This window comes from Gigantopelta aegis, chromosome 3, assembly GCF_016097555.1.
Source record: "Gigantopelta aegis isolate Gae_Host chromosome 3, Gae_host_genome, whole genome shotgun sequence".
Classification (NCBI taxonomy): Eukaryota; Metazoa; Mollusca; class Gastropoda; order Neomphalida; family Peltospiridae; genus Gigantopelta; species Gigantopelta aegis.
The window spans coordinates 30,259,776-30,284,241 of record NC_054701.1 but is presented as its reverse complement, the minus strand read 5'-3'; the positions used below and the strand labels follow the sequence as shown (position 1 = coordinate 30,284,241).

The window sequence follows — 24,466 nt, the reverse complement described above, 5'->3', positions numbered from 1 at the left end:
TAAGCATTGTAAACATATGTAGTTACACGCATGTAAGACAAACGCTTTGTAAATTTGACCCATTATATTTATTACTATAACACTAGTATTTCAGCAGGGTAATGTGATATTTGATTGTGATGTGAAAATGTTCTGATGTACCTGTACTTTACCACTTTAATTTCATTTGTGTAATCGTGATATTTGGTTTTCGAAACAAAAAAGTAAAGCAAAGCAGATTTTGTTTCTTTATAGTCGATTCCTTATTGTGAAAATTGTATTATCTTTAACTTTGTTGTCTGTGTTTAGGTTTTTTTTATTTTGTCACATGAATAAGTTGAATTTGAATAAGTTGAATTTAGAATAGTTTTTTTTACTTCAGTATCACAAATGTATTATTCAGAAATGTAAGACTTTATTAACCTTAATTTTTTGTAAACTAATTTTGTAAACTAATATCAAGTGTTGAAATGAGAATTCAAAAAGCTGCATTATAAATTGTTTTTGAATATTGACTATACAGTTTAGACAAATACTATGATAAAGAAGAATACACTTGAAGCATGATGATATGCATATCTATATAAAAGGTACCATATGAAGACATTATATGTACTGCATCTTTGGTACCCTTACTTTAAGTAAAGAAATGTTTTGGGAACTTGCTTGTTTGTTCACTTAAAATATTTTGAAGTTGTTTGTTTCTAATCTGAATATTTCAGTAACAGTAGTCTTATATATATAAAAACCAACAATAACTGAAATATAGTTTCCTCTAATACGACAGACATAAAAGTCCTTACATCTATAGTTATAATTTATTTTCTTTCTGTATTTTTTCATACACATTCACAGACCTATCACATAAATGATGTATAAGCAGGGCTAGTGCTATCTTAGATGGTCTCTAAGGATGCCAGACTGTTGGGAATATAAAATAGTAAAGTGTTTAGTATTAACATCCATTTATTAAATGTTTTTATTGGGTGGACAACGCTTGCTTGACTTGCTCTTGTGCTGCCTTTGAACCAAGCATTCACATGTAAAACAAAGCAAATCCTTTGTGAACATTAGCATCATTTTTTGCTTGTTTTGGACACCATTTATCCTTGTGCAGGCACTGCAGGTTAGGTTAACTTACAGTAAACCAAACCTTTTTTAAGAATGGTCTAAATTAGGCAAGGTTTAATAGTTGTCTAACTTCTGTTGTACAGAGGATGAAGATAGATTTTTGTAATATTTTATGTTCGCTTAATGGAATCTGTTATTAAGAATGGTCTAAAGTAGGCAAGATTTCATATTTGTCCAACTTCTGTTGTACAGAGGATGACGATAGATTTTGTAATATTTTATGTTCGCTTAATGGAATCTGTTATTAATGATCTAAAGTAGGCAAGATTTCATATTTGTCCATCTTCTGTAGTACAGAGGATGACGATAGATTTTGTAATATTTTATGTTCACTTAATGGAATCTGTTATTAATGATCTAAAGTAGGCAAGATTTCATATTTGTCCATCTTCTGTAGTACAGAGGATGACGATAGATTTTGTAATATTTTATGTTCGCTTAATGGAAATCTGTTATTAATGATCTAAAGTAGGCAAGATTTCATATTTGTCCATCTTCTGTAGTACAGAGGATGAAGATAGACTTTTCTTTTTATATCCTCGCTTTAAATATCTTGAAGCTATTGTTATGTCACATTATTATGTTACAGTGAACTTAATAAACTCTGTTGTAACAGTCGTACTCCTGACATCAGTTGATATTAGTTGTGTTTTCTTTAAAACATTAGTGATGTTTGGTGCTGTGTGGAATATTAAACTTGTGATTTTGTTTCGTTTTCATTCACAGAATCATATATTTCATTATATTATGGATAATTATTTTTAAAAAGCCATGTACCAGTGTTATTTAAGAAATACATGCATTAATATCATTTTGAAAGTAACTACATTTTGTTTATTGGTGTAATGTGAATTTTTTTTGTCTTAATGTAAATGAGTAATTAAAGGTATCGTTAGATATTTTGCTTATGATGTGCAATTTTTTAACGTTTGTGTCTTAAGCTTAAGAAATTATTTTATGTTTGATGTACATGTATTTGTAATATTGATTAATTAGTTGTTGTTTGCTTCTGAGACTATGACTCATGAGCAAGAGTTCTAATTTGTTGTTGTTATATCATCAAAAAAGGGCCTGTTAAATTATTAAAGTAAATCCAAATGATGTTTAAAAGTTTCAATATATAACATTAAAATCTTGCGAATTTCATGACAGAGTTACTTCCCTTTGCCAATTTTTTTTTTTTGTTGTTGTTTTAAATGGCATTTTAATTGTTCTTCAAATAATCTTGTTTATTCATTATCTATTTCCATCCTACACTAGTGTATTTTGGACCAATAATTTACTTAAAGCTACATTTTTTGCCAAAATTTATAGAAATAATGATGTGTGCTATGTATTGAAGTACTTACACTAGTAAATCAGTAGTGGAGAATGTACAAGGAAGTGTGGATTAATGAAAAAATAATTCACTAGCTCTGTAATGCTAAGTTTTTTTTTTTTTTTTTTTTTTTTTTTTTACAAATCTACACTTTCAAGTGTATTCTCCAGCTTTAAACATTAATTTGTTTTAACATGACTGCCAAATTAACTACTGTTTTATATTTTTGATGAAAAAGTTGGTTAAAATGGCAAGGAGTATTTATAAAACTAATGACCCAAAATGATCGGACCTTTTGGACACAAACCTGACAGTACTGTATTTGTTTACAATGTATAAATTTTTGACAGTTGTGGGTTCGAATCCCTGACTAATCGCACAAAATGTTCAAATTGTGTTCACATCTGTAGATTCTTGAAAAATAATCTACAGACAGAACAATAGTGTGATGTCACAGGTATGGATTAACATGTAGTATTACATTCCAACTATAGAGGTTCAGCTACAGGTGAATAGAATTAATAGACGCTGAAACTTACATAATTCATTGTAATATCCTGAAACCTGTACTTGAACTTAAGCATTCAAGTTCAGATGCAGTAATACAGTTGTAGTGATGGTTGCACAGATGTTAAAAACGTACTGTTATCACCCTTTGTCTTTCCAGTTTTTAAAAAATTTCTTTTCTTTATTCATGCTAAAATTTGTTGAAACCACAGAATGATGTTTACCAAGTATTTGTTATATTCCACTGTAAATCACAACTATAAATGTTCCAACTTACTAGCGATATTAAAATCTAGTTTTTTTAAATGTAGGGTTTACATGATGCTCATCTACAGATTATGGTTGTTTTTATCTAAAATGCTTTTTCTGAATATGTTTTCTTGAATGTTGTTTCATTGCTATGTGTGTAGAGTCGTATTAGTAATGTGTAACAAATGTAGTACATTATAAAAGTATATGATTCATAACTGTCTTGGTTTGTAAAATGATGATAAAATGCTTTTGTCACAAGCAAGTGGTGCTTTGTATTTTTCTGTCCAATTCTTACATGTAACCCTGTATTATGTTATTCAAGTTCCATATGTATTTTATTTAATGTTAGGACTGTTCACGAAATATTAAATGGAATGGGGGGTGTAATTTCTTTTGATGTTAGCATAAATATGTTTTTAATCATTTGCAAGTACAAACAAAATTTATTTAAATACATGACCTCATTATGAACACATACACATACAGCACACACACATGCATGCACACACATACGTATGTATGTATGTGTGTATGTACATACATACACAGATTTCACGCGTATAAGGCCTTGAATAGTCTAAATTTATAAAGCTGCATGTTTTAATTATGAAACTTTTTGGACACCTATACACAAATTTCCAACAATTTCCAATTGACTAAAACATTTCCAACAAATTTTAAATATATATGTTTGTACATATACCATAAACAAAACAAAAATAACAAGATTCTGCATAACCAATCTTCCCTTATAAAAGAAATCTACAAGTGGTATGTGGAAATTCATAGTTAAAATTTAAAAGAAAAATTCAAATGAAAAAAAGAACAAACTAAATAAATAAATAAATGGTTCTTTAAGTGACGAAGTCTTTAAATCAAAAACATTTTGAATACAGTAAATATTGTAGTATGATGAAATGTTTGTGTAGTGAATATTTGTATTGTGGAAATATTTTTATGTTTTCTAGTCATAAATATTTAGATTATTGCTACAAATCTGATTTTAAAAATGTACTATTTTCTCTTGACTGATCTTCTTTTCACACTTGATAGAAACAAATTTTTTGTTTGTTTTTATATTCTAATGAACAAGTGGAAAGGATAGCATGCAAGGGACATTCTCTTGTCAGCTGGTGCAGTGTGTAATTTGAAAATTTGTTGTTTAGAAGATATTATTCTGTTGTTTAGTAGATATTATTCTGTTGATTGGTAAATATTATTCTGTTCATTAGTAGGTATAATTTTTCTTGATTAGTAGATACTCTATTCATTCGTAGATATATAATTTTTCTTGATTAGGAGATATAATTCTGTTCATTAGTAGGTATCATTTTTCTTGATTAGTAGATACTCTATTCATTCGTAGATATATAATTTTTCTTGATTAGGAGATATAATTCTGTTCATTAGTAGGTATCATTTTTCTTGATTAGTAGATACTCTATTCATTCGTAGATATATAATTTTTCTTGATTAGTAGATACTCTATTCATTCGTAGATATATAATTTTTCTTGATTAGTAGATACAATTCTGTTCATTAGTAGATATTGTTTAAGTTAGCAGATGATTAGGTGTTCCAAACAGTAGATCTCATTGTTTTTGTGTGATGTGTTTTGTTAACATAACTATGTTGTAAATGATGCTGTAACTGATGTTGTCATCATTTGATCATTGTGATGATTCACCCGTTGTTATGTATATTTGTGCTCAAACGGAGTTGTAACTGGCACACACTCCTTGCAGTGTTAACTCATATGTTTGTACATACTGTTGTTCAAAGTAGTTAAGTTTGTCATACTGTGTTATTCTGCTGCTTTCAAACTTAGTGATGTCATGCCAGTCTTATTAACGCGTCTGTGTTTGACAATTAACAAATTGAAATGGAAAGATAGGGCTAGGCCACACATAATTTGTTATAGGACCAAATTTACGAAGCCTGTTTTTTTCTTAAACACGGGTGTTTAAGCATTGTAAATGTATGTAGTTACATGTGAACAGGCTTTGTAAATTCGGCCCTAAATTTATTTGACAGTATACATTTTAAATTTGTAAAAAATTATGTACTTCACTATCACATGTTTTATAAAAAAAACAAAATTTAATATGTCTTTACATTTATATCTATAAAATCAGTTAATATTATATTTGGAATAAAGTTTTTTTAGGGATTGAAATTTAGGTAAATAAGGTAAAATTTACATGATGTTTTTTAGAATAATATTTATATATAACCGGCCTCGGTGGCGTCATGGCAGGCCATCGGTCTACAGGCTGGTAGGTACTGGGTTCGGATCCCAGTCGAGGCATGGGATTTTTAATCGAGATACCGACTCCAAACCCTGAGTGAGTGCTCCGCAAGGCTCAATGGGTAGGTGTAAACCACTTGCACCGACCAGTGATCCATAACTGGTTCAACAAAGGCCATGGTTTGTGCTATCCTGCCTGTGGGAAGCGCAAATAAAAGATCCCTTGCTGCCTGTCGTAAAAAGAGTAGCCTATGTGGCGACAGCGGGTTTCCTCTAAAAACAGTGTCAGAATGACCATATGTTTGACGTCCAATAGCCGATGATAAGATAAAAAATCAATGTGCTCTAGCGGCGTCGTTAAATAAAACAAACTACTTTTTAATATTTATATAATTTACTTGAAGTTGTGGGATTTTTATTCTTCTTAATAGAAAAGAAATACTGTAATCATTAGTAAAAGTTGTAGAATCCAAAAAGTTTCTAAAATAGAATTAATTTATAGAATACATGATTGCTTTTCTGTAGTTTCTTTGGTAGTATTTAAAACCATTTTTTAATCGAATCAGACACGTGTCACCTAGCCTAAATAACTGGGGAGGGACTGTGCAGCAGTCAAAAAAGAATAAGGTTTAAATTGTAGAGGTCAAAAACTTGACAAAGCAGATCATTGCAGGTATGTAGTCCTCCCCAGTAGGTAGAGATTCATGGAATCGGCTACTATTTTGTTTAATTGGTAGACTTTTAAAAACATACATTTAGAAATTTGAATACCCCAAGCCACATTAATATGCTCCTAACTATAAGTGATCGTTTGTGTAACTTACATTATGGCAGGTTACATTTTTCTCGTGACCATATTATTTCCATTGGTATTTTCTGTTTTAATCATGAAAGGTATGACAGAACGAGTGTTGACAGCAGCAGTGTAACTATTCATTGTTATACTACACATTGCTACATATGCCATCTTCCATGTTTCTTGGTGCATAATTATATTGCCATATGGTCATGACATTGTTATCAGTCAGTTGTGAAAGTGCGTCAAAGTGATGTTGAAATAAACCACTGTCGACTGTGACGTTTGTGTCTGTTATCCTGTTTCATATCGTACATACGAGCGTACATGCATTGGTTGTCTGAGCAGTCAGGTTGCATTTTGCGTTCAAAGATCCTTCAGCCAGACAGCCAATTTCCTTTTGTCACACCAGCCTTTTCAATGTTCCAGACATTCGTGAAATGGGTTCATTTTCGTAATGAACTAGTACATTATTATTATTATTATTATTATTATTATTATTAGTTTTGTTTTTCTCCCCTCCACCCTCCCAGTAAAAAATGTGCCATGGACATACAACCTAGCAGCGAAGTTGCAGAATGGACATACCCAATGCATATCTTGGTCATCATCAAGTGATGAGGAGTGGGGATAAAATGCCATACTAAACAATATGGTAATCTTATATGTCTTAATTGTTTTCAGTGAGCGAAACCAGTCTACTGTATTGTGCAGATATATACGGTTTTGATCGTCGATAACAGTTTTGTCGTTATAATTTGTAATCAATTCAGATTCTACACTGAAACACGTTTTAATTTTTATTATAAAGCGATAAACGAACTCCATTTAGTTCATAGGCCTACCCACATTTGAAGAAAACTGAAAAAATACAACAAATGTATGTGAACGATCTTTTAAAAAAGGGGGTGGGGAGAAAAGTATAACAAAATAATATATAAACTTTTATTCTAATTGGCCTTCCTGAACAGATTTTATATGCAAACGTCCATATAGTACTCGGGCTATGATACACTGTTGCACGACGATAATTTATTGGAAACTTAAGTTTAAATGTCTGAAGTAAGATCTTCTGCTGTTTCCTTTAGAAGATCTGACATGAGCCAGCGTCATTTTTTGTGTAGGTGATAATTCGTCATACAAAATGTATGAAGCTGCTGACAGATATATGCCACCGGTGGTTTGGTTGGTTGGTTTAACTGGTTAACTGGACACGGAATGACGTTGGATTTGTTCAGATACATGTGTAGGAATGGACATTAAGATCTAAATTTCGGTTTGATTGAATACGTTGCTACTACAGATTTATCCCACGACGATTGATCCCCCGTTTGAATTATGAGACTTGTCGTCGTCGATTCTAAGCAGAAAGCCGCTGAACGTCGACAACATTTGACCACGTAATGTATCTCCGTCACCCCAGATCTTCGAAATCCACACATCTTGGTTTTTGTGGACGTGTACAGCTATCTGCATGCTTTCTGTTCCGCCGGATGCCGTACCTTCCATGTGTGCTACCGACTTGTTGTCTTGTACTATTATAAACGACATCGCTCCAGAAGAAGGCAAAACATGCAGTGTAAATATGTATAGTCCAGAAACTGGTGCGCGAAACATTCCCGAGTGCGCGGTGTACGCGTTGCCGTCGTTGAGGTAAATTTTATCGAAGACTACAATCTGGCCGTTGCTGTATTTTACTGGAGATGGATCATTTGAAAATCCAGCTCTGAAACTAATCGGAGGTGTGAGATCTGAAAAAAAGAAAGAAGTAAACTATACATTTTAAAGGCATATTGTCACAGACCACTGACCTATTTAATGGTCTAACAAAGTATTACCTGAACAAATATAATTTGATTTGTCCCTAAATGTACTTTATTCAACCATCTTCATAACCACCATACTCCATTTATTAATGACATTTTGTAAAAATAATTGAATTATGGCAATGGTCCATAATTCAAAAACTAAACTTGACGATTTCACTCCATCATGGTTCAGTTAAGGTGATGCGATAGCTAGATTTGGTTTCCAACAATTAATGTAATTTTTATTTATTATCCATTTTTAGAGAAATAAGGTCCTTAAATCCGTGACAGTATGCATTTAAAAGTGACAGACCCTAGTTTTTAAACATTACGACGTATCTTTCACTATTAGAGTCGGTTTTTTTTTTAATAACTGAAATCAGACATTACTTAGCTTATGTTGTTTAGATTATCCATTTCCGTATAACTTGGGTGTTTCTGGTCGTCTTGATGTTTTTAATGCCACGAAATGCATTTTGTTTTTGCTTTAAACATGTACGTATCTCTGAGAAATAAAGGTTATGGATACGAACTCTAGTCTATTTTTAAGTGTATTTCCCCGTTTCAGCGTTACAGACTCTTGTTTTACTCTATTGTAACTTTATCCAAATGCCTTTCAAGTTTTGAGATTAACCAAGCTTAGAATCCATTTCCACAGGTCGAAACTAGGATGTGTGACTTTAATAAAATATATCTTGTATCGATAGGTATGATTTTGCTACACTAGTTCTTCGTTTTGTCGTTTAAGGGTACACTAGCTTTATCATCATCATCATCATCTTAATCATCATCATCATCATCATTATTATTTTAAAACTACAGTATGACACTAACTGACTTTTATTTTGTATGCATGTACCACAATTACTATATATAATTGTGCATACTAAACTCTTTTTTGTTGTTGTTATTTTTAACGCTAGGATAGAATGTTTAAAAGGTCTGTGTTTCTCTAACTTTGAAATGATAACATAAACAATTTAAATATATTGCTCAGTTTAACCATATGTCATGGTATTAAATTACTTCTGTCTGAAATTGCACTGGAAATGTTCTATTTAACGACGCACTCAACACATTTTATTTATGGCTATATGGCGTCGGAAAACTGCACTGGAATACTAATAGTTAATTAAGAACTGAAGAAACCATGTATGTATTTTCTGTTATTGTAATAAGTATCTAAATAAGCAAACCTTGTTTTGTTTTCAGCTGTGCTTCCAGATACAAGTTGCTGGCTTTCAGCGATTGAACCTCTATTTCCAAATTGCGTTTACTGGTTTCCAACGACTGAATTCTGGTTTCTAACCTCGCCAGGTCTTGTTTTGTGGCAAAGTCTTCAGGGTTAGACTGAGAATTACAAGTGAGAAAGAAACTAAAAACAAACATTAATAACCCAAACATCATCATCATTACAGTTTGTTTTCTTAGAAGCCACCAATACAAATGGTGAAGAAAAAATACCGAGTTTGATATGAGTTTTATTTGGTTATCGATGACTTTGAAACAACAGCTGGGGAGGAACAGTTATCTGTCTTATCAGTTGCACGTTCAAGAAGACAAGATCCCGCGAACGCTTGTGATTGATTCAGAGTGTGTCATATTGAACCGACCATGAGCGCAATAGTGCAAGTTAAATTAATATTTGAAATAAAATACGTTTATATAATTATATCATCTTTGAATAATAATTTAGCCATTTAGGCCTACAGTATCTTACGGGGAGAGATCCTTTTGTTGAAACTAGACAGTTGTCGTCGGTGGTTGTAAGCATATCATAGTTTATAGCCACCCAAGAACTTCACAACCCAAACCGAACCTAATTCAAAGCCTTTTAATGTAACAATATCGCAGTGCACTTTTTTTTAATAGTTAAGTGGAGACCAGTGGCGGATCCAGAAAATCCATTTAGGGGTGCCCCAATGAGACATGAGGCGGAATGCCCAGGGAACTTTGGGGGAGGTTTGAAAGGGGATCGTAAACAATGAAAAATAATAACATTATAACTGTCGCAAAATTTAGGTGGGCGGGCCCCTGAGTCCCCCTAGATCCGCCTCTGGAGACTTACATATAGTAGGTCGATGCGAGCTTGCTTAAAGGGACATTTCTGAGTTTGCTGCAATGTTTAACAGAGACTTTTTAACGACTGTAATTACATATCAAATATATTTTTCTGCATAAAATATTAGTGGTTGTATATAAAACGTGTTTCTGATCGTTCTAATATCTGTACTAGGTTCAATTTCATTTTATTTCCTAAGATATGTTTTTTTCATACGTACGAAATTATTTGAAGACAAAATCCCGTTTGGGCTTCTTACAAATATTAAGACGACCCGAAACACATTGAATATACAGACACTGATATTCTAAATAAGAAAATATCTTTAATATGTAAGTTTAATCGTAGAAATATTTTATTAGTCGGAAACACCTTACAATGCAGCAAACTCAGGAATGTCCCTTTAAGTTGCGATGGGCGATATTTACTAACGCTAAATCAATCAGTCAATCCTTTGACACGTGTTTACATCCACTGTGAAGGTTCAAGCACGTCTGTCCTAGCCAGATTTATCGAATTCCTAGATGTGTCCAAGCCAGGCATAGGCGTACGAGCTCCCATTTTTTTAGGGGTGGGTGACCCGAATTAAACAAAAGTTTCCGAATCTGGATTACAACATTTATTTATATTAGCATTACTGCCAAACAGTCATATAGGGTTGTAAACGAATCGCCACACATATTTACATGGATTACAACTAATATTTTGGGTAGAATAATGGAAATACATGGTGAAAAGTGTTCAGGCCAGCTCATTTTGCTCGACGTTTTCTATCTTTTTTACTCGAATTTGAGGATTTGCTTCAGGACTGCTCCCCCCCCCCCCCCCCCCTCCCCCCGTCCCGTACACTTAAGATTAAGAAGCCAGATACTACAGCTCTCTCATTGCCCGTGTATGTTGTATTACCCTGCAGTATTAAATTTTCTATATGATGAATTAGGTCGCACGTGAAATGTACATCTCGATTGTGATTTGAAATAAGTTATAATAGTGGTCAATTAATTACACCTCGTTCTTTTAACTGCTGAAATATTGAATTAATTTTTTTAACAAAAGAAAAAAAGAGAAAAGATATGACGTCCTCATATCTAATTTTTGTCTCTAGGGTATGTCCTAGCATTACGCAAAGTTGCATGCTTTTATCATAATTTTGTCACATATCCGCTGGACTATAAGTGAAAGTGTGTATTATAATTTATAAGAAGAGTGGAGCGGATTTGTATGCTGAATACGCGTGTTCGAAACCCTAGTCGTATATGAGCACGTAAAACTAGATATCTACCTATTATGCTGGATAGAAATGTGTTTAGAGAGACCAGGAATAAAAAAAAATATGACATTTTTAGTAGCTTTTTTAATGTAGATATTACAACAGCTGTCAATAACGTAATGCATATTACATATTCTATGTACACGTCTATGTACATGTTTATGTACACTAGTATCATTTGCATTCAACGAAAGTAACGACTAACATCACAGTTAGTTAGCTATATAAATGCCGTTACAGCTATATGATGTTTACAACGATGAGTGAAACAAATTACGAAAAGACACATCTCCAGTGATTTGTGGAATTGATTTAGGAGAAGATAAATCTTCAATGACGAAAAAAACTGCTTTAGAAAAAGACACATTTCCAGTGATTTGTGAAAATAATTTAGTAGAAGATAAATCTTCAATGACGAATGAAACTGCTTTAGAAACAGACACATCTCCAGAGATAAGTGAAATTGATTTAGGCGAAGAGAAATCTTCACTGACGAATGAAACTGCTTTAGAAACAGACACATTTCCAGAGATGAGTGGAATTGATTTAGGAGAAGAGAAATCTTCATTGACGAATGAAACTGCTTTAGAAAAAGACACATCTCCAGAGATGAGTGGAAATTATTTAAAAGAAGAGGAATCTCCATTAACGAGAACAACTTACTTAGAAAATGGCAAATCTCCAATGATAAATGGAACTGATTCAGGCAAAAATAAATCTCCAATAATTAGTGAAAATGATTTAGAAGACAGATCGTCGCTTATTCATGACAAAACGCTGCAGACAGGAAAAAATAAAGAAAGTGGTTTCAAAATTAAGGAATTACCAAGATGGAAAATGTTGCTATTGGGGATTCTCTGTTTGGCCAGTACACTTCTACAAACTTGGTTCTCCTTAATGGGGTCATTTTTTCCTCAAGTGGTACAGTATTTTATTAACCAATCAATTAAACTCTTATTTCCCTCACTCCTTCACTTCCTTTCTCTTCCTATTTCTTTATATTCATTCTCTCCCCCCCCCCCCTCACCTCTCTGTCTGTCTGTGTATGTGTGTGTGTGTGTCTCTCTCTCTCTCTCTCTCTCTCTCTCTCTCTCTCTCTCTCTCTCTCTCTCTCTCTCTCTCTCTCTCTCTCTCTCTCTCTCTCTGCAAGGTGCACCTATCTTTTGATAGAGCCGTTAATACCACAAGTCCTGCCATTGGTGAAAAATGTGACAATATTTGTTGTTTAAAAATTTAGTTACATATGTGCAAACTGTATTGATTACATATATAATATAGTAGGAAGCAATAAACAAGTACAAAAAACAAACAAACAAACATAACTAAATGATCGTGCACGAAATATTTTAGTATTTTCCCTAAAAAGGATTTATTTATGACCTTCCCATTCATCCCCACGTTTCGTTTTATTTCATTTCAACTTGATTTTCACGCTTCGTTTTATTTCATTTCAACTTGATTTTTCACGTTTCGTTTTATTTCATTTCAACTTGATTTTCACGTTTCGTTTTATTTCATTTCAACTTGATTTCCACGTTTCATTTATTTTCATTTCAACTTGATTTTCACGTTTCATTTTATTTCAGCTTGATTTACATGCTTATAATACTAACAGTTCCGGCACACTGTCCTAGGTAGATATATTGGCTATCTGGGATGTCAATCAAGGACAGTGCGTTAATGGTTATACATAATATAATATACTTATCTGTGATATGCATATACTCGAACTTTTAATATACTTGTGATATTTATACTTTGTATTTTGTAAATTTTATACTGATGTTGATCATCAGTTCATGCATTGTTTTACCACTGTTTAACACTTAATAGCCAATGTGTTTTTGAGCTGGGATGTCATTAAACATTCAGTCAGTCAGTCAATCTGTCAGTCAGTCAGTTAGTCAGTCAATTAGTCTGTCAGTCAGTCAGTCAGTCAGTCAGTCTGTCAGTCAGTCAGTCAGTCATTCATTCGTAGGGAGATGTCACATCAATTTTAGGCTTCCATACTGTTGACAGTGTTGTGTCCTGATATTCGAGAATCACTACAGAAGGCCTTGGAAAGGAAGTGTCAAACAAATCTTGTCCAATCAGATGTATATAGACATGCTAGAGATGACATCATGGGAAAAACCCCGAACGTGTTCGGACATGTCCGTGTATTGTGTATGAACACCTTAGATTGAGAAATCTGCGTCATTTATCAGTCGACCACTGTAGAGAAAACGAGGTACGCTCCAAATGGTATCGGGATATTTGAGAATGGACAGCATGCGAAGTAGCAGCATCAGTGGTAGCAGTGACGAAGACGACGTCATGGTCTGCAAAAGTGCTGAAAGACCCATGACAAAATGTCGAAAGAACTTGAATCGAAACGTGGATGAAACGGATACTGCTCGTGAACCAGGTGAAATCGTGGATTCCACGGATCAAGTGGAAATATGGTCACTGTGGTCCAGTGTCTAGAACTCTACGATCCCACTTGAAAAAAAAGGAAAAAAGATGACAAATCCTCGGATGCATGGTCTCATCCACACAACAGATGGTGAAGCAAGTCAAGTCAAGTGAAGCAAGTCAAAGCCGATTTGAAACGGAAACAGGAAGAACAACAACAACAACAGAGTGGTGCGGGACGGAAAGTCATCAAAAGAGTACTAGTATAAAAGGAGCCACGTGTGTCAGATATCGTCATTTCACTTTGATTCACATGTCCAGAATGTGAACGACAAAACCGTAATACATGACCAGGGCCGTATCTGCACAGAGAAGACTCGAATAGGCTGTTGTGAAAATAGTGGTCGATTCCATGAACCTCTATCTAGAGTCTTGTCTGTAGGATAGCCACTCCCGAAGAGATCCTTTACTGGATATTTCATCCCTCTTGCACCGCCACAGAGGACTGCCACTCCCATTAGTTTACTAACTCAAAATTAGCATCGTACAGAGCTCATATGGATAAGTACAGCTGTGGTGACATGCACTCCTGAATCACTGTCATGACAGTGATATCTGGTGTTAACGAAAGTTGAGCATATATTGTCCCAATAGTTGCACCCGTCATGAGTACTGTCACTGCAGCTGTCAAGTCTGTCACTTCATCGAAAACGATGAAAAGATAATACATGTGCAAGTTTCACCAAAAGAAATGAAAAAGTATGCACAAGTTCAAACGCTGGTCCACAATTTTGGAAAACTACTCTCTGATATGGAAACATGTATACGTAACACCCAGACTGTGTACCAAACAATTATCTCTAATTAATATTCAGTATAAAATTATTCATACAATAACGGCCATAAATAGCTATTTGTATAAAACTGGATTACGCGATGATGCATTATGTACTTTTTGTAGACTTGATGAAGAAACTGTAGACCATTTATTCGTAAGATGTCCAAATGTAAAACTGATTTGGAAGGATTTGGAAAAATTGATTTTTAAGACAAGATTCCGTGTATTTGTAGACGATCAGTTGATAATGTTTGGTATACACAGAGGGCAGATGTTATTAAACCATTTAGCTTTGATCACAAAGCGTTCCATTTATAACTCTTGACTATCGAGCAATGTTCCTTTGTTGATGCAAGTATTAGTCTTGGTTAAAGAGTATTATATTACTGAGAAACTTGTTTCAAAAATAAATTTGCAAGGGGACGAACATCTAAAAAATTAGAATCACTGTAAGTGTATATTTTTAGATTTCATTAGTTTTAAATAGCTATTCAGTTTTATTTACCTGATTTCTTTTCGTGTTAATCAAAGTCAGTGAATGAATGAATGAATGAATGAATGAATGAATGTTTAACGACACCCCAGCACGAAAAATACATCGGCTATTGGGTGTCAAACTATGGTAATGCAAACAAATAAGGTGATGATCAACATCAATATAAAAATTCAAGATTTAAATAAAAACAGTGTAAAGACCTGTGCAAAAATACAAATATCACAGATAGATACTGACTTTTACTCAAAATTTCAATTTGTGTTGTATTGGCCATTCTCAAAGAGAATGTTACACCCCTGCACCACGGTGAGGTTACAGCACACGCAGGGGTCAAAGTCTGTGAGACAGTGAGACTACCGAGTTTTTCTCTTTTGTAACTCTCTAATATATTAATTATATAATATATTAACTATGTACTAGTATAATAATGCATGCCTGTTTTGCCTTTGTTGTTGTATCTTGTATACTGCTGGTAACATATAATTATTATTGTTTTGTAAACTCTTTATATAAGTACGTGTATATATGTTTGTATGCCAATACACAAATAAAATTAAAGAATTATAAAAAATTCAAAATATGTAATAGCACCAATCATCATTTTGGTCAGTGATGCGTCGTAATATTTTAATATAAATGTTTTAATATATAGTGAACTTTGATCTGGATTGAGAGTGAAAGGTTTCAAATAAATGTTTGGAATTCTCGAGAAGCCACATATAATTAATATCACATGTCTCGAAGACGTTTTGACAATACCTAATAAGGCCATCCTTTATAGTGACCAGGATACTGATCAGTCTTCGAGACATGCATTTGCTGGACCCCACGATGTATATTTCCTCGTGTGGATTCTTATGAGGTTTTGAAATCCAATACAGAAGAGGGACAGCGTGCTTGAAGCTTAATTGGATATAAGCACGGAAATAACGAGAAGTGAAATTGCATTTTATCAAACCTACAATAATAATCTATACCTCGTCTTAACAATAAAAGTTTAAGGTGGGTTTTTTAAAAATTATTATTATTTTGTTATCAATAATTTTATTTTTATTTTACGTAGAAAGGAAAAGTGGTTTAAAAACAAAACAAACATCCCAAAACCGTTCTATATTTATGTGCAAAACATTGGTTTCGTTTTTGACAGAGTATATATATATATACTCTGTCAAAAACGAAACGCTTAGGCGAAATATTCGTGGAATTATCTCTGTAATACAAAGTGGCATAATTTCGTTATTTATGATCGTATCACAGTCAAATTTGACATGAGTATGTGACAATGTTCTTGCTATGGACTGACGGCAGTGGAGACTTTTTCGTCACCAAACAGCGTCGCACGAAGGGGCTGAACTCAGTACCTTGTGTGGCCACCACCAGCAGCAGCAGCAATCACTGCGCGACATCTCCTTGGCATAGACTGAATGAGTCTCTGAATCCGGGCACGTGGAATCCTAGCCCATTCTTCCTGCAGTGCATGTGACAGTTGAGGAAGCGTCTGAGGCTCCGGGTCACGCTGGCGTACACGTCTGTCCAGTTTGTTCCATAGATGTTCAGTGGAGTTGAGATCTGGCGATCTTGATGGGCATGGCAGCACATTAATGTTCTCATTCTGTAGGAAATCCATTGTTACACGTGCCGTATGCCGCCTGGCGAAGAATTTCATCCAGGTAGCGTACAGCTGTCAGGTTGCCTTGTACGAACACAAGTTCACTTCTACCGGTGTATGAGATGGCTCCCCACATCATGACACTCCCTCCACCGAATCTGTCAACTTGGGCGACGTAAGTGTTTGCAAAACTTTCATTGCGGTGTCTGTAAACACGTTGTCGTCCATCACGTCGCTGTAGAAGGAAACGTGACTCGTCGCTGAACCATACTCGTCGTCAGTTTCCCGTGTACATTCCTGCACCAGCGAACACGTAAATGTCGATGTTGACGTCGCAGGACGGGGCCAACATACGGTCTCCTAGCCCGTAAAGCAGCTTCTCAAAGTCGGTTCCGAATGGTTTGTGCAGACACCCTTCTCAAACCAGGTATGCGTCCAGCAGTGTTCGTTGCTGTGGCAGTTCGGTGACGCAAGTGCAGAATCCGGATGCAGCGATATTGTGCTGCAGTTGTTATGCGAGGTCTTCCACTTCTGGGCTGGTCTTCAGCTGATTGAATCTGCTGGTACCTGTCCCAGAGACGTGAAATGGTGCTCTGATGGACGTTCATGTGGCGTGCGACTGCTGACTGCGATTCACCTAATTGGAGGCGGCCTATTGCAATGTTTCGATTCGGCAGGTTTAGTCTTTGCATCTTGTAACTCGTCGAAATGGAAATGAGGCATCATTGCGAGCATTGCAGCTTTAAATATCCATCACTACCCCACTCTTTTCCCTGAGTTTCACGTGCAGTCGCCAAAATCTGACCATTTCACACCGATTTCCTGCAATTGTCGCACAACGTGTCACAACATGCCACAACGTGCGTTAAATTTATTTTAGGGTGCATTTGGACATGCTGTCCCATTCCATGAACATTAACAAACATGGTCATTCAGCAACATTGTACAGAAAAACCTATATTTTGTAAAATCAAACACTTTTCTTCTTTCCCTATCACTTATGCGTTTCTTTTTTGACAGAGTACATATATATAACAATACTCACACAAGAACGTTGTCTGTCCATGGATTTGAAATTATATTTTTTGATTAGTTCATCCTACTAAAGTATATTAGTTTGAAACCTGTTTTGTATGTGTGTAGGATAAAATAAATTCAAAGCCCCATGGACAACGATATTGACTTCATTGTGGAGATAGGCCGTGATCATCTATTACGTTGTTGTCGTTTATTTATAAAAATAAAACGTTTAAGTTATTTTCCAAACATTTCTGTGTGTACAAGCCAAACAGGATATTTGACAAATACACTTTAAAAGTTTGCACATGGGACGCGAATGGCTTTCTCTCATGAACAAATTGTACCTTGCATATGGGACGCGAATGGCTTTCTCTCATGAACAAATTGTACCTTGCATATGGGACGCGAATGGCTTTCTCTCATGAACTAATTGTACCTTGCATATGGGACGCGAATGGTTTTGTCTCATGAACTAATTGTACCTTGCATATGCACGGATGGCGGGGAAAAAAAATCAATATCCAGTCTGACAGAAATATGTAAAAGTACAGCTAGTAAAATGAGCGACGTGATAGTAACTTATTTAAGAATAAAACTGCGTATCAATATCTAGTCTGATATGACGTCATGCGCCCTCGCTGTCTATACCTTGTTCCAGGGTCGGGTTCTAGCTCAGTCAATAGAGCGCTCGCCCGAGATGCTTGCGTCGTTGGATCCGATTATCTCAGTGGATCCATTATGTCATTATATTTGTTTTCCCATCCCAACCAGAGCCCCCATGACTGCTATATCAAATTCTGTGGTATGTGCTGTTTTGTTTGTGGGAAAAGTGCATATGTAGTAGTTGAGTTATTTTATTATCGTGCCTCTTGCCAAAAAGGGGCGGGACGTACATTGTAGCCCAGTGGTAAAGCGCTCGCTCGATGCGCGGTCGGTCTGGGATCGATCATCGTCGGTGGGCCCGTTGAGTTATTTCTCGTTCCAGCCAGTGCACCACGACTGGTATATCAAAGGCCGTGGTATGTACTACTCTGTCTGTGAAATGGTGCATATAAAAGAACCCTTGCTGCTAATCGTAAAGAGTAGCCCATGAAGTGGCGACAGCCGGTTTCCTGTCTATATATCTGTGTGGTCCTTAACCATATGTCTGACGCCATATAACCGTAAATAAAATGTGTGCGTTGTTAAATAAAACATTTCTATCTTTCTTGCCAAATTGTTTCAGTCACAAAGTGCAAATAAAAGATCCCTTATAATGGAAAAATGTAGCGGGCTAGACTTAGTATATAAAAAGAAATTACCGAATGTTTGAAATCCAATAGCCGATGATTAATAAAACAATGTGCTCTAGTGATGTCGTTAAACAAAAACTGTATACCTTATTCCAACAAAATGTTAAAGGGACATTTCCGAGTTTGCTGCATTGTAAGATGTTTCCGACTAATAAAATATGTCTACGAATAAACTTACATATTAAATATATTTTCTTGTGTAGAATATCAGTGTCTGTATATCAACGTGTTTCTGGTCGTCTTAATATTTGTAAGAAGCCCAAACTGGATCTTGTCTTGAAATAATTTCGTACGTACGAAAAAATCTTTGTTAGGAAATAAAATGAAATTTAACCTACTGCAAATATTAGAACGATCAGAAACACGTTTAATATACAGCCACTAATATTTTAAGCAGAAAAATATATTTGATATGTAATTACAATCGTCAAAAGGGCTCTGTTAGTCGATAACATCTTAAAAATTGCAGCAAACTCAGGAATGTCCCTTTAAAGTGTTCTTGTTAAATACATGTATGTAGTTTAGCTTGACGTAGAAAGAAAAGTGTTTTGTAAATAGTTGTTCCTTTTGATAACTGTATGTTTATATGTTTAGGCAGCCAGTAAGGGAGTATCTTACACTGTTATTGGAATAATATTTGCCAGTGCTGAGATCCCAGTCGTCCTTACATCTCCCGTGTTCGGGTCGCTGGTATGTATAGTTAGATAATTACGTTCAGAAATAATACAATTATATTTATTATGCCTCGAAGAGGAACCGAGAAACTGGCATGTAACTTGATAACAGGACCATAGCTAGGATGGTTTGTTTGGGGGGGGGGGGAGGGGGGGGGGACCGAGTAGTTAATAGTCTAAAACACTAAAACACCTTAAACGGTTAAGAAGATAAAAAATATTAAGTTTCTATAATTTTTTCCGGATTTTTTTTAACTGACCCTTGCCCCCCACCCCTAGTCTCTGTGTAACTGCCTACATTGATTGTTTCATCTTTTTTGTTTAAATCCCTGTATTAAACAAGATTAGAGATCCTTAAAATTTTATGGTAATATGAAAACCCCCACATTTATTTATTTACTCATTATGGTTAGTATGGGTCTAAAACTGAATGCTAAATGCTTTTGACTCTGCCTTGTGCCAAGATACGAGTTTGTATATGATCAGTGTTGTGTCTAATCCCCTGAAAACACCCACCGGCCATCGCTCATCGTGGATCGGTGGCTACACACACGCGCGCACGCGCGCACGCGCGCACGCACACACACAAACACGCACACACTTGGTGTACAGCTGATCAAGGCACGATAAGCGATTAGCGACTGTACAAACACCTAAATGTCAATTAACGTCTGATTATCATTCGAATATTTTTGAAAGAAATCTAAACATCAATTGTAATTGTAATGTTTCAATATAAGATAAAGTACAGGGGAATTCTTTTTAATGGAAATAACAGTCGTTCCATGTAAATGTACAACATTAATTTTTTTTACACCTTTCTCGGTGGCGTCGTGGTTAAGTCCGGTACCAACTCACAGCGAGTTTTAACGACTCATTGAGTAGGTGTAAGACCACTACAACCTCTTCTCTCTTACTAACCACTAACCACCAACAATTAACAATTAACCCACTGTCCTGGACAGACAGCCCAGATAGCTACGATGTGTGACCAGGACAGCGTGCTTGAACCTTAATTGGATATAAGCACGTAAATAAGTTGAAATGAAAAAAAAAGTTTTTTTTTTTTTTTTTAACATTTATTTATTTATTTATTTATTTTGCAGATTACCACAATAGGTGCAAAGTTCATGCTAGTTTCTGGTCTGTTTGTATGTGGATCCTGTTCTATTCTGTTTGGGTGAGGCTGCATAAGATACTACATATATATTGTGATAGAGTACACAATATTGTTTGTATGTGGATCCTGTTCTGTTCTGTTTGGGTGAGGCTGCATAAGATACTACACATATATTGTGATAGAGTACACAATATTGTATTTGTAGGATTTAGAGAATTAAGACAGAAAAACTGTTTTAATTAACGACGCACCACTCAAAACATTTTTATTTACCGTACTTAGAAGATTACGTCAACCGCTGTAATATTATAAACAACGAGAAAGGGTGACTTTGGCAATATTTCTCAATGAGAAATAAAATTATATTACAACGAGAATGGATAACTATGGGTATATTTCTCATTGAGAAATAGAACTACAAAATGTATATTAAAATGAGAAAGGGTGGTTTTGGGGATATTTCTCAATGAGAAATAGAATTATATTACAACGAGAATGGATGACTATGGGTATATTTGTCAATGAGAAATAGAATTATATTACAACAAGAAAGGGTGGCTTTGAGAATATTTTCAATGAGAAATAGAATTACATTACAAAGAGAAAGGGTTCCTTTGGGAATATTTCTCAATGAGAAATATATACCTAGAATTATATTACACTTAGAATGTGTTACTCTGGGGATATTACTCAATTAGTACTAAATACGTCGAATTATATTAAACGACAAACGATAGCTCAGTGAGCAATAAATACGTAGAATTATATTGCAATGTGAAAGGGCAGCTTTAGGGCTATTTTTCACTTTTGCTTTGAAATGAAATAGGTTCTTTTTGTTACCTTGACTGAATTTAAAAAAAAGAAACGATACACAACAGCTAAGCTAAGTTATTATATTAATAATTAAAGGGACTGTCTGTTTCTGGTCTTCTTAATGTTTGTAAGAAGCCCAAACTGGATTTTGTCTTCAAATAATTTTGTACGTACGAAAAACAAAATTAGTAAATAAAATAAAATTTAGCCTAGTACAAATACTAGAACGATCAGAAACACGTTTAATATACAGCCACTAATATTTTATGCAGAAAAAATATATTTGATATGTAATTACAGTGGTTAAAAAGTCTCTGTTAGTCGATAACATCTTACAAATTGCAAAAAACTCAGGACTGTACCTTTAAATATCGCTTATTTTGAGACATTATTTTGCTTGTTATGTTTTCAGTTTTCTCGACCAGAGTCCCCCTGAAGACACGTTCATCACCCTGTCTGTTGTCACGCGGTGTGTAGAGGCGTTTGGCTATTCTGCATTCTACACATCGTGTCGGGCTATTGCCGGAAATGTTTTCCCAGACAACGTGGCTGTGATATATGTAAGCATTAAATATCCTGTTATATGATCGCAATTTTGCGTATTTTCGAGTCAAGCTATTGTGGGAAATATTTTCCCAGACAACGTGGCTATGAGACGAAGCTCAAGTTAATTTTCTTCTTTTTTAAAATATATTTTCTGGGGGAACATGATTTGACCCATGTAGAAAGTTGAAATTCCAACACCTTTTAATTTCAATGGTTCTTAAATTTGCTGTTGCAAAAATTCCCCCATTTTAAAAAGTAAATATGATGTCATTTATATACTAAGTATATATAACTCAGGGGAGATAAAACCAGAAATGTTTTGGCCACATATTCAGACTAAATCCGTATAGAATTGTTTTTGGAATTAAGTACAAAATTGGCGACTGTGCATCTTTCTATGGAGTAAAGCTATACGGTTAATTAGGATTACACGAAACTTGCTAGAGGGATAAACTATATAATGAAATGACACGTTTTCGTCACATAAAGTACAGTCGAGGATAGAAACTGAATATTTCGCTGCATTAGAACATTTTAACAAAAGACACAAATTCTGGTGTTTTGACATTATATACAAATTTTTCATTGTAAGGGTTGTTATACATGTGTGTGTGTGTGTGTGTGTGTGTGTGTGTGTGTGTGTGTGTCTGTGTGTGTGTGTGTGTGTATATATATATATATATATATATATATATATATATATATATATATACACACACACACACATATATATATATATATATATACATATATATATATATATATATATATATATATATATATATATATATATATATATATATATATATATATATATATATATATATATATATATATATATATATACATATATATATGTACTATAGGTTTATGTTCATATTTTTCAGTAGTAGAGTATCCACCGGAGGAGTTATAGGCCATAGCATCAAACACATGGCATTGGAAGAGCCATGAAATAAGTTTCGTTATGCTAGGCTGAGAAAATCAACTATCACGACGAAAAGAGTAGCCCATGAAGTGGCGACATCGGATTTTATTTCTCCATATCTGTCTGATGCCATATAGCCAGAAAACAAAATGTGTTGAGTGCATCGTTAAATAAAACATTTCCTTCCTTCCTTTATTTTTGTAAAAATATACCGGGTATGTATAACCTTACTGTATGTTTCCTATAGGAATAGTTGTAGGAAAATGAGATACTTAAGAGTTTAATAGGTTGGAATATACCTTACCACGACGGTACAGGACATGAGGGTACTTTTCCCTTAATATGTATTTTAATTCATGTATTTGTTAGCTATTGTATATTTCAGCTAATAAACACCTTCTTATGTAGACATAATATTAAATACGTATACGCATTATCTAACTAATAAGGATGATTTTCAAATTTAAGAAATTATTTTTTTATTTATTTTTATTATTATTGAATATTTGTGAATTACCGAACTTTATATTTATATCAGTGCTAGGGATAGTTCTAGGAAAATGAGGCACCTAAGATTTTAATAGGGTGGATTTTACAGTACCTAACTATCCGAGGGGTACAAGATCATCTACCGAGGGTACTTTTCCCAAAATATGGTATATTAATTTACTTATTTGTTAGCTAATATATATTTCAGCTAAGTAAACACCTTCTTATATAAACACAAACAATTAAATATGTATATGATGGATTAATCCATTATCTCAATGATCAGGGTAGATTTCCAAATTATAAGAAATTATTACTATTATTATTATTTTAATTATTATTATTATTATTATTTTAACTATATGTGAATAATCTTACTGTATGTAAACTATCAGTGCTAGGGATAGTTCTAGGAAATTGAGACACTTAAGATTTCAATGGAGTGGATTTTATAGTACCTAACTACCGAGGGTACATTATGATCCAACTCGATGGTTACATTGTAATTTCCCCCAACTCCGACTTACAATAGGTGCGCTCAGATTAACAACTAAAAGTTTTAGGAGTTGTATACGGCGAGAATTGAGTTGTAAGAGTGTTCACACCAGTAACTGGACAGTCATAGAAGTCATGAGATTAGCGAGTTTGGTCAACTCCTTCGTGACAGTCGGTAGTTTAAGCTACAGCGTCACCATTTTGTCACATAACAACATTTTTTCCTTTGTGTCAACGTACGCGAAAAAGGAAAACAGTTTTGGAAAGAAAGAAAAATGTCCTATTTTTTTTTACTGTGAAATTAAATAAATTTATATAAAATAGACTGTAATTATGAGACTGTCATTTTGACTTCGTATTCAATAAATATTATATATCTTA

At 34.3% G+C, this 24,466-nt stretch overlaps 1 protein-coding gene across 1 annotated transcript; it reads right to left on the bottom strand.

Annotated features, from left to right (window-relative positions):
• Nucleotides 1-7,536: 7,536 nt before the first annotated feature.
• LOC121368593 (EMILIN-2-like) lies at nt 7,537-10,662 on the bottom strand. The gene is made up of 3 exons (XM_041493332.1): nt 10,571-10,662; nt 9,236-9,414; nt 7,537-7,982 (listed from the first exon to the last, which is right to left on the bottom strand). Exons 1-3 carry the CDS (start codon nt 10,660-10,662, stop codon nt 7,537-7,539), a joined length of 717 nt encoding a protein of 238 aa, XP_041349266.1.
• Between the last annotated feature and the right edge of the window lie 13,804 nt (nt 10,663-24,466).

What these genes read in the sequence shown, in the direction of transcription:
- LOC121368593 (XM_041493332.1), bottom strand. Translation starts at nt 10,662, where the DNA reads ATGGGAGCTCGTACGCCTATGCCTGGCTTGGACACATCTAGGAATTCG. An exon ending in CTTGAACCTTCACAGTGGAT is followed by an intron (nt 9,415 to 10,570) that starts GTAAACACGTGT and finishes GTTTGTTTTTAG; the next exon opens with TTTCTTTCTCACTTGTAATT. An exon ending in ACAGCTGAAAACAAAACAAG is followed by an intron (nt 7,983 to 9,235) that starts GTTTGCTTATTT and finishes TCTTTTTTTCAG; the next exon opens with ATCTCACACCTCCGATTAGT.